Source organism: Opisthorchis viverrini (genome assembly GCF_000715545.1).
Source record: "Opisthorchis viverrini unplaced genomic scaffold opera_v5_7, whole genome shotgun sequence".
Lineage (NCBI taxonomy): Eukaryota > Metazoa > Platyhelminthes > Trematoda > Opisthorchiida > Opisthorchiidae > Opisthorchis > Opisthorchis viverrini.
In genome coordinates this window covers 4,018,297-4,032,080 of record NW_008751663.1, presented here as the reverse complement: position 1 = coordinate 4,032,080, position 13,784 = coordinate 4,018,297, and the positions used below count along the sequence as shown (strand labels likewise).

The 13,784-nt window shown below is 43.0% G+C and overlaps 1 protein-coding gene across 1 annotated transcript in view; it reads right to left on the bottom strand.

Moving 5' to 3' along the window:
* Positions 1–954: 954 nt before the first annotated feature.
* Positions 955–13,784, bottom strand: part of T265_12628 (hypothetical protein) — a gene marked incomplete at both ends in the record, with an annotated part of 35,335 nt that continues 22,505 nt past the window's right edge. The window contains 3 exons of the mRNA XM_009164637.1: positions 955–1,631; positions 3,920–4,030; positions 6,358–6,416. Of these exons, the coding sequence (XP_009162901.1) occupies positions 955–1,631; positions 3,920–4,030; positions 6,358–6,416 (847 nt within the window). The remainder of the gene's footprint in view (positions 1,632–3,919; positions 4,031–6,357; positions 6,417–13,784) is intronic.

The window sequence follows — 13,784 nt, the reverse complement described above, 5'->3', positions numbered from 1 at the left end:
GGCACAGTATTTCTGATGAACTTGGGTAGCAGTTTAGATAACTGGATCCCAAATCTTAGTATGGATGATTACCAACAATCAATAAATTGAGCAAAATTTGCGTACTGTGCTTCCAACCGAAGTGGATAAAAAAATCGTTCAGCTGTAGCACCCTTTCGGTGCCTAACTTCCATGCCACCCAAAGGAAGCACGAGGACTGATATACTCTCGGGCTGCCCAAGCCTAGACAGGGAAAGTCGAGAGACAGAGGTCGGGTTCGAACCTCGGAACTTCCAGTCAGTAAATTCACGCTCTAACCACTTGGACTATCTCGTGGATAAACCACGATAATCATGCCAGAACATGAGATAAACTGTTCCGTACAAATCTCCCGACCACCCGCAAAGACTGCAAGTACCAATAAAAGTTCAGCTCTGTTCTTTTATTTGTTAGTGTAGAAACACAGCAAGACCAAGGGGAGAACATACTGACGGATGTAATCAAAAACTGTCGGACCAAAGAGAGAGAGAGAGAGAGAGGGACCTCAAAAATTCATGGGAAAGAAGTCGTAAAGGGTCGATGAGAAGATAACTGGAATCACTTCTACACGATCACAATCGCAATTTGCGTAATAAATACCCTGTATAGCACTTTTGGGGATAAGTGGGATATGCCTAAGTTATTGTCTGGGATTAAAGGTGATCGGGCGAGAGAAAGTGAGAATGAGAGCCCGCGGCTCTTTGTCACGACAATTTCTTATGCCTTGTCATGCGTAATGTGTACGGAAAAGTTCATTTCAACTCACAGCTTCGGGCGAATTGGTATACACAGCATATCAAAGAAACTAACTGAAGTTCACACGAGAAATTGTTTCCATCCCGAAGTTAGAAGCAAAAAACGAAGTCATTAAAATTACCTCCGAAGGTGGAGTTGGGCATGTGCTGCTTATCCAGCAGACTGGCAAACAAATAGAAATCAGTTTGTAGCTCCAGTGGCACCAACCATTCGCGAATTTAGGCTATGCATAGTTGTGCCACCTTCACTCCCGTGACTGCTATTACTCTCGGTACTGGCACTGTTTCCCCGGTAGCCACGACCGTTATATCCACTCGGGTAATTGGAACTACTGGTATTGCCCATAATCGTTGAATTGTAGAAAGCAGACGCAGCCTCAAACCCATTTGAAACGCCTGTGGGTAAGTTGCCTCCAGCATAGTAGGCCGCCAATGCCGGATTATTCAGCGCGTAGCCAGTAAGTGGATCGAACTGGCCATAGTAGGAGAATGCTGAGGGGTATGCAGTGGAAGTTAGATTGGAACAGCTCTCAGACCCACTTCCCACTGCTGCAGCAACCGCGGCCGGTAGTAGGCCACTGTAGGACGAGGAGGACATATGCGACCCTGGTTCAGGTCGATCTTGACTGCTCAATGCACGATCACTGTTGAAGAATTCGGACATGAAGGAGTTGTTCGATATGGTGTCATCCACTGGATGTTCACGTGGTACATTCGAGCACTGACTGCTAGAAAAACTGGTGCAAAAGCGTGAACCGGGATCCCCAGGTCCACCCATCGGATTTCCGGCAGAAGCTGCGGCCGCAACGGCTGCAGCCGCTAAGTACATATCGTTTGAGCTAGGATGATTCGGAAATCCTGGGGCCGAAAAAAGTAATGATTCGATTAGTTTCACGGTAACATACTGGTCATAAGAAAATCCTGCTCAAAGACATTCGACAATAACAGGATGGTGTGCAACGTACGTTGCCAAATTTCTCGCCACTGTTGCGTTTCTGAAAGTGGGTTTGTACGTTAGTGAGCGGATTCAAGATATGAGTGAACTAGTCACAGAACTGTGCCTGTCTTTCTCATTAAAGAATAGGTAACCGTGCTCCAGTCTTCTGAATGAAATCGAATCTGAGTGTATTTTTCTTCCAAGACTCCGGGGTAATTTGAATCTCCGCGATCCAAACCAGTGGGACGCAAAGGCAAACTCAAACAGGCTTTAAACTGTTCAGTAAGTTCATCCACTATGGTTGCTTGTATACGAACCCCAAATGGAAAGAACTTCTATCCAATAGAAAATCATTTCTACGCGGAGTGACAATGATAGCCTCATTGAAAGGCACTAGGGTGTACATTTTTCGGGGAAACGTATGCACATCAAAAGCAGGTGCTCCAACAGCGTAAGCATCCAGAAAGGCAAACTGTGCTCTATAAAGTCGCAAACTTTACAAGTGAAACGTGACTGACTACCACCGGTGCTACTAATCAAGTTGCCTGTGAGGCCCCATTTTCTTCACTGTTCAACTCCTATGAATGTCTACACAGACTTTTCATTTCAAAGCAATCTTTTCACTTAGCTCTACTTAACGGTTGAGTCTTCTCTAATATATTTCTGGTATAAGACGAACACACACTAATAATCAAAATAGTCACAATTAAATGTAAAATTAGAAAAAAACACTCGCCGAACAATGGCCACGCACAGAAGCTGCGTAAACCGTCCTAGATCCCATAGGCATGTAACGGGATGTTCCACATTATAACTGTAATACATAGGATCTCCTTTGTGACACCGTAAACGCAATAAACTTAATCGCCCAAAAAATCTATAATTTTATTAGAAAATAACTCCACCAGAAAGCATTTACCACACACTGAACTGACTTGAAAGGCAACGAAACCCAAAATTTCGAAAGAATCATCACATCGTTATATGTTGTAAAAAATGAGGCATCTATGTGTGCCCTTTTTATGTGAAATCAGCTGGTTAGTAAAATTCTTCCATAACGTATTGTGTCTCCTCTATAAACATCATCATCACCCATAGAAGACAATTCTCGGTTGACCCCTCGAAACATAATCCACTGGCAAACTGCCTCCTAGAGAGGACCAGTTTACAAGAAGAAACACGTTCAACCGGTTCTTTACAGTGGCTCTTCAAGAGTGACGATGTAAAACGTTCTTCTGGAGGAGCGATATTTGATCAGCTTCGTCAAGTGACCTTCCTTAGGCTAAAAAGTGTGGCAGGCTTGTCTATTCTCAAGAATCTTACAAGAATCCAGTTTGACATTTGGTCTTCCTTGCATTTGATGGAGGAAAAAATGAGACCCCATCTGTCACATTTAACAGATCGCAGGAAGGCTGAAAGTCGATAAAGTAACACAAGAATGAAGGAAGTATAACTGTAGTTTTTCGCAACTCACACTGTCACGTTTTTGTCATCTCTCAACGTTGATAATGCGCAAAATTTTCCCATTCATTTTATTCCGTCGTTTACTTTCTATCCACTATCCTTGAGTCAGATTAGCCTTTCCTAGTCGCGCCTATCACCTTGACACTGGCTTTTGTACTGACGCAAGCTATTTCTTGGCAGCAAAGCTGTACGTTAGACTTCCTTCCTACTCAAGGTCTATCGACAATTGCGAGTCACAGAAAAGGAACGAGGGTGGAACCGTGTATGTCATGGATAGGGCAGGGAGGTATTTCACTGGTCCCATCGCCAGAAGTTGCAAAGATGGCGCCCTGATGAGGTTTGGCTAGCTACCACATTGAGGTAAACGAAATAAAGGTGTGCTCTGCCGTTGGAAAACTGCTGACTGAAAATGTCTCATTGCGTTTAAAACAGAATTGATACATCTATTCCTTGTTTATACAAACTTCACCCACAAATCCACCAAGATTCAAATACTTGACAAGGTAGGACCTTTGGAAAATCGGGAGGAAAAAGTGACAAAATGTAACTACAAAAGTAATTCTTGTTGACTCTTCAGTGAGTTGACAAGTTGATGTGATACTGTTGTGGTAAACAGTGTGCATCATCTTGACTAAAGGAGTAAAATGTGTGAAATTCACCTTAAATTATCAATAATGTCTGGCTTAAAAATACTGCCTTGTTGTAATTCTTGTCAAGGCTAAAGAAAGTCAGAGATTAAACTCACCGGCTGCTGCAGCTGCTGCCTGCGCAGCACGTGTGTACGCGGCGTACGGAGTTCCTTCCATGTAATTTACACAAGACGGAGCCGCTTCAGCGGGTGAGTAGGCATGGGGGCCTGCGTTGAAGACAGAAAACCACATAACGTTGAGTTAAGCATAAAGAGACCGGCCACGTGAAACTGTGGCCGTCATAATGTATTTTCTGAAGTTGTGTTTTGTTGCCTCCTCAAAGAGGCGCGCTGCTTACAGCTGAGGCTCTTCGATGTGAGATCACTCCACTGAAGAGACAAGCTACACTTTTCGGGCTACAAATATCCTAATGTTTGGAATTTACTCAGAGAGTGATTATCATCAGTAGGAGACAAACATACACTTCACCACCTGACGGAATTACCGGTTTCAGGATGGGAACTGAGTTCTTTTTAAAGCTAAGGGTTTATCAAAACCTGAGTACATACAGCCATTTGCTCAAAAAATATAAACGATACTACTTACTCCTGGCAGTTCACCGTGCTGGTTCAAAATTCACTTCTTGCTTGAATTCAGTCCGTTGGAAATAATCTGGTAGACAATTGGTTCGAATCTCAAGTATGAGATAAATCATGATTCTACCCTGGAATTTGAGTAACTCTATATTGGAAGGAAAAGAAGCGCCATCTATCTTTTTCAGCCTTTCGAGCTCACATGCACGACGGAATTTTCGGGACCGGAGCCTGGATTAAATATCGTCGTAGTATATCGGTATTCTTACGCTTAACGCGCCTTTTTGTAATGTCTTGAGATTCCTTTATTAGGAGCCATCAATTATCTCCAGGGTGACTGGCAACTGAACCTCCAACAACAACGTAAGCACTCTAAATGCACCGCTGTTTTCATAGCTAAACGGGTTAGCGTGAAATTTGATTGATGTTGATGCTGTGCCATGTACACCGAAAATTGATCTAGCTACTCTCCTGCCAGTCCCATAAATACAGAAACCAACTCTGATGCGCTATGGGTAAGCTGGGTGAGTGATGACAGCACACCCCCCTAAATCTAAGATGTCCGGAGTTCATCTTCAATGAAGTCCAAGGATAAGCCTGGGCGAAAATTGAGTTCCACTTTTCTAAACTAACGAATATTGTCCCACCAAGATAGAGGGACTTTTCAAACGGGGCTGATGTAAATTCAAATGTTACAAACTATTCGAATGTCCGCCATGAACTCGTTTTCATAATATACAGCAGTGTCGTCGGCACTTCAGCGATCGACAATAAAAACTGGCTGTTAAGTGAATACGCAGGAGGTGACGTATTACCTAAAAATGCACAGGAGAATAGGATGATGAACAACAAATTTAACGAATTAGTAGCTTTTCCTTAAGAAGAGGACAAAGGTCAGTTTAATCTCTGCCGTTGCAGACTCTCTTCGAAGACTGGTATATTCGATCCACCGTCGGCTTTGTCAGGTCGTTGAAAGCTGAACGGGTTGTGAAGTTCTGTGAATTTTTTGAAACACCATGGATACTGATCATAAGGTGGTGTGTAGATCAGAGACCAACTGTCAAAATGATCTGATTTATACTCGCCATGCAGGGGAGGTAATCGGCAAACATGCTTTTAGCGAGCCATTCCCTGTGAAATGCAATCTGCGGGGTCTAGGAAAAGCACCTTTCAAGAGCATACATAATAAACTGAGGCTTTGCAGATGAGGTGAAAAGTGATCTGTTCACCGAGCTTGGCATCTGGACCTGCAAGTGTCTCATCACTGTGCGAGAAGGCACCTTTAGCGTGGATTTTTTTTTTGGGGGGGGGGGGGGGTCCAAACTCCACTGACTCAATTAAGTGACGGTGCTGCCCAAGTATCCAGATTACCCAGTTGAGCTTACGTCGGTTACCGTAAAACTAGTGAATTTGATGTCCACATTCAACGGTTCAGATGAGTAAGTTTTCGCCTGTATGATCCGCCAGGTGAATAAATATAGAACGACTACAGCAAGAGAGCAGAACCGGAATAAGAACGGCAACCCAAACCGAAAAAATCAACTGAAGCCCAAAGAAGGCAAGCTGTTTTTTATCTTGGACAGGAAATGTTTACCTGAGTGAATGCACCACAACACACTTTCATAAAACTGGAAAAACTGTGAGCAGTTGAACATTTATCCAAACAAACTTGCAAAAACTTGCAAACTACCAAGGGTGAACGGCCTATGTATTATTCATGTGATCTTTTAACCAAGTCTAGCGATTAACTCGAGACCTTCATCGTCCCTTCAAACGTTTAACAAATGCTAAGTTTATGGTTCACAACCGGGCTGACGGGAGGGACTTTGGAAGAACCACCATATTAGTACACGGTTTGGAACGACCGGCAGTAAGTTCCAAAAGTGTGCAGAAATCATTCGGACAGTGTGTAAGTTCTTCACAGGCGTCTGAAAGATTGATGTATATTTTCCGGTACTTACCGCTTCTGTTTGACTGGTCTATCATCGGCTGGACAATTCTGCGCCTCGCGTTGATAAACCTGTGGTGAATACCAAACAAATTAACAGTTAACACCTCATAAAATTGAAATTCTATATTTCGTCAGATCCTCATTCTGAGAAACGTAATTATAAAGATTGGGCTAGTTGGAACGTCACCAAGACAGCTACGCGGTCATTGGACTTTATTAGCTGTAGAGCTTCCGTTACTAGGTATTATCATACAGAAATGTAAAGCAAGACCCGGGAACGTAGTAGGTAATATGAGGAAGACTGAGTGTCACAGCCAAACATTGTAAGGCCCAAGAATTCGTCTTTTGCCACTTTAGATTTCCAACTAGCATTTGTGATGGCGACGTGAGCCTTTGCTTCAAGAGCACTAGTCTGTTGAACTCAGAGAATCTTGTTCTATTGACCACTCTTGTTCTGACTGGCTATCGGCTTGTTCAAACACTTTTTCTAGCGATTTACCATTTACTACAAGAAAGCTGATAATCACAAAAGACTGTATAGTCAGCAACCAGACTCACCGTCTACACCAAATTGGACACACTGTCCTAAAACCAAAGTCTGTAACTACTACACCCGTGCTCACCTCAGTGAGCCCTCTATACACATTCGACTAATCTCCAGTGCGGATGAGTGTGAGCTTCACTGAACTGGTCTGCAGGTTACTCAATAACATTTGACTAACTTCCAGGCGCCTGATTTGTAACCTATCACATGGTGCGTGATGACCGATGATAGAAGTTTGATAAGATTACTTTATTAGGATACTACTTAGTTTGCACCAATTGAACTGGTCTGTTCTTAGTGGAAAAACGATGAGCTTCTAACGCAGTGAAAGAAAATAAAGATGTGTCGGAGCCTCTTTAAAAAACTTTAGCTTAAACTCCTTGAACTCATTAAAGAATCTCCTCTTACCTGAAAATTCAAGGCAATCTGATGTTTGCTTTATGTTACCACACCTATGTTCACCTAAAATAAGCATAAACCAACGGATTTTGGAGTAACACTGGAATCTAATGAAGTGCTGACCAGTTTGGCGATACCAAGAATTTGGAACAAGGTCTGCTCTAAAAGGATACTGCCAACAGTCAACGCACAAAATTTTTGCCTTCTAGGAATTTTCCGCACTGTTTTTCGCACGAGTTAACGGTAGGACAGCATTCGAGGGAGTTCGGTGGGTCCCTTGAGGTGCTCGAGTGTTTGACGCTAAATTGAAATATCCTGGTAGGCGCGTCTGGACGTTTCTTGTTCGGCAACAGCATTTGGGCAGTACATGGTCATCTTTGGAAATCTGCTTAGATGAGCTAGGATTCGCATTTACCCACCCCATCAACCTTAGTGGTGTGTTTTATGGTCAAATCGCGGGATATTTCGATGAGAGAAAAAGGTGAACAAACGACACAGTAGCCAAAAGGTTAACATAATCCTTTCCATTCCGACGACTCTGTTTCGGATTTCTACATGTGCACTTTCAGACTGCTTCTGGAGATTCTTTACGCGGACTGTTTCACAAATATGGTGAGACTTACCATTTGTTGCATTTGGAAAATAAGGTACGATGGTGGGAGATTTTTGGACTTTCCATATTTCAATAATTTTCTATCCGAAATAAGTAATGAGATTAACAAACTGTCACAGGGATTGGATGGATCAAAGCTTTGATGGAAGCTTCAGCTGGATCAGTTCACTAAGGATACCTTTGGCTGATGGCACCACGAGACGGCCGATGTCGCATGAGAGTATTGTTATTCGTAAATGTCATGGTTATACGAGGGCTGGGATATTGCCAGGGTGCCCACACCTAGACAGGAGGACGATTAGGGTCTTCAATCAAGGCCTTTGGCTCAAGAGCCTAAGCGCAAGGCAGCGGTGTTGGACTGGAAATACAAGTACACGTCGCCACGTGTTACAACCCCCAACCTGGATGGCCAGGAGACTTTGTTCGTCAGATTTCTACCCTTGGACCAACATAGAATGAGAGATGGTGTGTCGCGCGGATACACCCCAGTATAGCTCAATGGGCCGCTGAGGTACACAAACCGCCACACCACGGTAAGGTCCAGTCTTTTAGTGACCTGAGGCTCCTGTAATAACAAATTTATTACTTCCTTAATTTTAATGAAGCCCATACACTCAACCCATCAAGTTTGTTCAGCTACGTACGACTTCTCAATTTGTTATTATTATTACAAACGGCGCAAAAATTCAGCGATTTTAAACCAAGCGTGTATATTGTGACGAAGTAAGGATTTCTGTCCGCAATTCGTAGTGGACATCAAGAATAAACACCTTAGTAACCTAAAATGCGTCGATCCAGAAGATTGAAGGACTTAGTAAACTTTCTGGGGAATAAAGAATAATCGAGCTATGTAGGGAACCCTATGCATTGTATCCGACACGACGAGGCTTCTAATAAAACAAAGGGGATGGACAGTAGGCCTCCCAACGAGATTTTCTTCGCCTGTAGTATCCACTATATTTAGATACATATTTCTCCTCCGCCTGGAAACATAATCCGTGAACATTCGTACTTCACGGATAACATAGTACCATCAGTTCAAGTATATGATATGAAAGTCGCAGGAGTTCGGATAAACGTACTGAGAGCGGAAAAGTGAAAAGTAAATAAATCGTTTTTACTTCAACCATCTGAGATAGAGTATGGTATCTAGGCAAAGAAAAGGAAGCTTTCTGGGACAATATAACGCATTGGTTCAATCCGTGTAAACTTTGAATCGTGACAGTGAGTATGGCTCGTGATCTAGACGGAATACTGGCACTTGCGAAGAGTATGAAAAACAGTCAAGATGTGACTGTTGAGTGAAAAAGAACGCTAGAAATGAGTGACTACCACCTGTATGGGCCACTCAAGAATGCGGTCGGTATGTGGTTAACAAAACAACCCACCACCTTTGTAATGTACTACTCATAAGGTTGCTGAAAATCCATCGACAGCCCACCACCGGTTTCGCCCTTCTCGGGGCTCATCAGGTAGGCGCAGTCCCCGGGTTTCCGTCAACCTTATGTTCTACTTGAAACCAAATAGCACGAAATTAGCGAATATACACTCATCTGCAAACCAATTTGGTTCTTCCGAGAGACCCACCTGGAACCCAGCTGAATCTCTCGTTTATGAGTCTCTCGAAAGAGCCAAATTAGTTTGCCGATGAGTGTATATTCGCTAACTCACCACCTTGTTTGTTTCGCCTTTTGATATAAAACCGCAGCAGCTTATATCGCCAGAACTATTTAGACACATCCGATATAGTTAACATACAGTTCTCACATTTCTTTTCGGGGCTGAGGAAGCCATATACGCAAGATCTGTGAAAGTGTCTGGCACAGAGTGTGACTGTTGAAAAGTAAACTGGCGTGTGCCTTGAGATATTTGACGAAGGCTAACTCCCAATCACGTTTCATTTTCAAACAACTTTAAAGGCGAAAAATGCAGGTAATCGAGTTCAAGTAACAGAGATATCTATGAAAAATTATTTTCCCTACTGGTGAATGGCCATTTGGACAACACCATAACAGTCACTGAGAATAAGCTGGGAACCGATTTAAGTTTCGTGGTTCCACAGGGTTTTGTCAAACAAGGCGGAATATTCATCAGACAGTTTTAAGGTATAAGGGAATTCAAACACCTGGTGTATCCTGGATTAAACCCACACATTGGTGAAACGTTTTGCTGGTTATTTGTAGGTGACTATGTCTTTCAATTAGTAGGCTGAGAACACGTGAGTTTGGGTTTAGTTTGGGACCATGTTTTTCGAGTATCTGTTTTCAGAATGTGGAGATTTCGTCCTGTAAGTGAATCCAATCTATGCTGAAAAGCCGAGAAGCACTGCACAGCTGTTTCATCCTTATTGGGAATCATCAGCAGTGCGCATGTCACGAGACGTCGCTGCTCGAGAGCCAGTCAACACGTGTGACCGCGTGATGTGGATCCCGTGATTGAAGGATGAACGGCGCTATATCTTGTCTAAATGCGATTTAATCACACCGCTGACCAACCGCCCGTGGGCGACCGGCTGTGTTCAAACTGCCAGCCAGGAGGTTGCGGGTTCAAGACTCTTCGGAGTTTCGTGAGATGCGCACCGCTGATGATTCCCAATAAGGATGAAACAGCTTTACAGTGCTTCTCGGCTTTTCGGCATAGATAGGATTTACTTACAGGACGAAATCTCCACAAATATGTCTTCACACTTATAGCAACGCGACGTAATTTGTGGAACCTGACATTCAGACTCAGGAAGGCCAGTCAGAATCAAATGAAGTGGATTTGCACCTTGAATATGGATGGATTATATGTCTACATCTCGGACCATCCGATTTCCAAAACCAAGGTACGGTGAAAATTACAAACGAAGCTTGTTTTCTCGAAACGAGTAGACGTTTCTCTTGCTCTTCAGCTATGTGTGAGATGGACATACAAAGCCTACAGTCCAGGCTAAAAACCATAGAGAACTTATGTTGGATAGTTTGTACGAGAATTTGACGCAGTGAGAATACCCGCTAACCCAGATAGAAAAGCATTTTGGGTAAACAGATTCGAGAGTTTCGAACTCGCGACCTCCTGGCTAGTAGTGTGAACACTTAACCATTCGTCCACGGGGGGAGTTTCGTGAGATGCGCACTGCTGATGATTGCCAATAAGGATGAAGCAGCTGTACAGTGCTTCTCGGCTTTTCAGCATAGATTGGCTTCACTAACAGAACGAAATCTACACAAAAATTCCAAAGCTCCTCGCATTAGCAACTATTTTCAGACTGTTCATTTATGTGGCTTAGAAATTTATGGAGTGGTTCTGTCAGAAAAAGGGAAGTAAAGTGAATCCTAAGCTGTCTGAGATTTGTACTTCATATCTAAATTATCTCGACTTTTTCTAAATGGGCATGCTGAAGATTTCCATGCACACATGGGGGTAACAAGTAGTCATAACGAAGAAATTTATCGTGTTGAAATTTGTGCAGTTACTCGTGCAGCGCATATGTTTCCAAGATCTAACAGATCCATCCAACTTGTGTATATTTTACGTACACCCAAGAATTCTGAGGGTTTTCTTGAATCAGTAGGCTTATCTAAACCAATGCTTTTTGGCAAGGCATGAACCTATCATCACGGAGATGCTGGATCCTCTCCATAAAGTATGGTTGCTAATGAGGACGAAATACCAGTCATTTTACAAGCACTCTAATTACTGTGTTGGATTATAAACCCGATGTACCAGCTCTATCGGTGCAGTCTGTGAATGCATTAACCACATAACCAGTTTCAGTCCGTCCGTCCGATAATATCTGACGAATATTTGTGGTTTAGATTTTGGGGATACTGCTCCGGCTTCGGGAGTTTTGAGAATTCCTGTGCGCTCTCAGTTGGGATAATTTTTATACTCTATTGATTTACCATCCATCAAAAGCAATTGTTATACAGTTTCTATGGTCATGCAGTATTCGTGGAGACGTTGAAGGTCTCCGCAATGTACGTCAAAACAAATTATTCATCAGCCATAAGAAAATAACGGGACACAACGGCAATTAGTGCACGAATAGGCGGACTTGCTATATTTCATCCCCTCACCTGCGTGGATTTCCGATTTTGATAACGTACAGATAATTGCTAGCAGCAGGTAGACGTTTGTTGCCTCCTCATTTGCCAGAACTTTTAACACTAGCGATGAATGTCAAGATATAGGAGCCGTTGTGAACCCCCACCCGCTCATCCAGCATCTTGCCTACAAGCATCCTACCTGTGCAAGGATCCTCTGTGCAAACGAATTTATCTATAAATCATACCAGTACATACGATGAATCACTCGTGTAACGCAAGCCGCCGCCTTAGTCACAATGTAAGTTCGACCAACTTCGGACGTGTGTATACAAGCCCGGATGCACGGGCGTTCGAGGGCACAGAGTTGGGGAAATGTCAAAGCCAGACGTGGGGATGGGCTAATTGATTGAACGGTATTTATGGTCAGGGTAGTTTGCGTCGAAACCAATTAGGAGTGCATAGGATGGGGTGGTGTACAGAGTGATTAGGTAGATAAATTACGGAAGTGAACAATTGTGACAGACTGAATGATTGGAGACGAAGTTTGGCCAAACAAGGCATTTGGCTAACTGACCGACTTATTTGACATGGATAATACTGTTGTATGAGAAATTTTCATGTGCCATAGTACATGGCATGTAAACCTATCGAGTCTACATGATGGGGATATTTGTGGCTGGGTGATGCTTAGAGGGCCCAAAGTGTGAAGACCCCGAAGTGAGCAACTCGGAGAGAAAATGAAGCTTTTGGCTTGGAAAGAAACTTAACCAGCTGCCGGTAGCGCTAAACGCGATTGAGGATCTTTTTATACGGCGTTTTGTGCAAACTATCAAGTAGGTATCTAGGTCCGTATAACCACAAGGGCAAGATACCTCGTAGGGTCCTTTACCTTAAATAAACGAAAGTCTGGGAATCCGGTGAGATGGAACAAAGTGCGTGCATCATTTTCTGTGCTTACGCAAGCTAGTAGTCTAGCGAGTGACGAGTGGCTACCAGAGTTATACACATCCATAAATATATGCGTAGAGAACTTCAGTTTTGGGAAACAATCAGGTAGACGGCAAAGCTGAGCAAGTAAGGGGGCAACCGATAATTTCAGTGAAATCGATAAAAAGCACTGAAATTATGCACCATAGTGTTAGTGCCAGAACCCTTTTCATCAGTTCTTCAGTTTTGAATCAGCCAGTGTTTCCGTAGATGTCTCGTTCGATTTGTCTTGAACATTAAATTGATCGAAATTCGATAGAATGTGGGAACACTAAAGGACTAAAAAAACTGTAACCTTGACCATGCATCGACTGCCGACGGTTCAAAAGTGCAAAAACCTCAACGGTGCACAGAATGGATGAACCATAGTTTAGAAGAATAGGACGCCGACCATGTTATTCAGAATTATGGGTACTTAGACAATGTTCAAGGATGAAAGCATGATGGGGTAGGACAGAAAACAGCACTGATACCGTTAAACATCAAACCTGTTTACTCAAACTCACCTGTATTATGTTCCACATATTTAATGGTTATCATCTTAAGAAACGAAGGTGTCTCTGCGCACATCCAGCATGCTGTGAGCTCACAACTTTCAAACTTCCACCACTTCATCATCAAACTGTTTTTCGAGATTCTGGTTTTAGTTCATTCAGGGGCACTTATGAGGAAACCTGACTATTTGGGAGCATCGCCATTCCGAACTTTCGGTGATTCTCATTGAGAGTCTGATAAGTACGAAACCCCACCTTCATTATTACTTTTGCTCATCTTCGGGTGACTAATTACCATTTTGTCTTCTTGGTATTTCAGTGACCATACATTCAATCGTATATTACTACTCAAATATTGAAGGACCCACA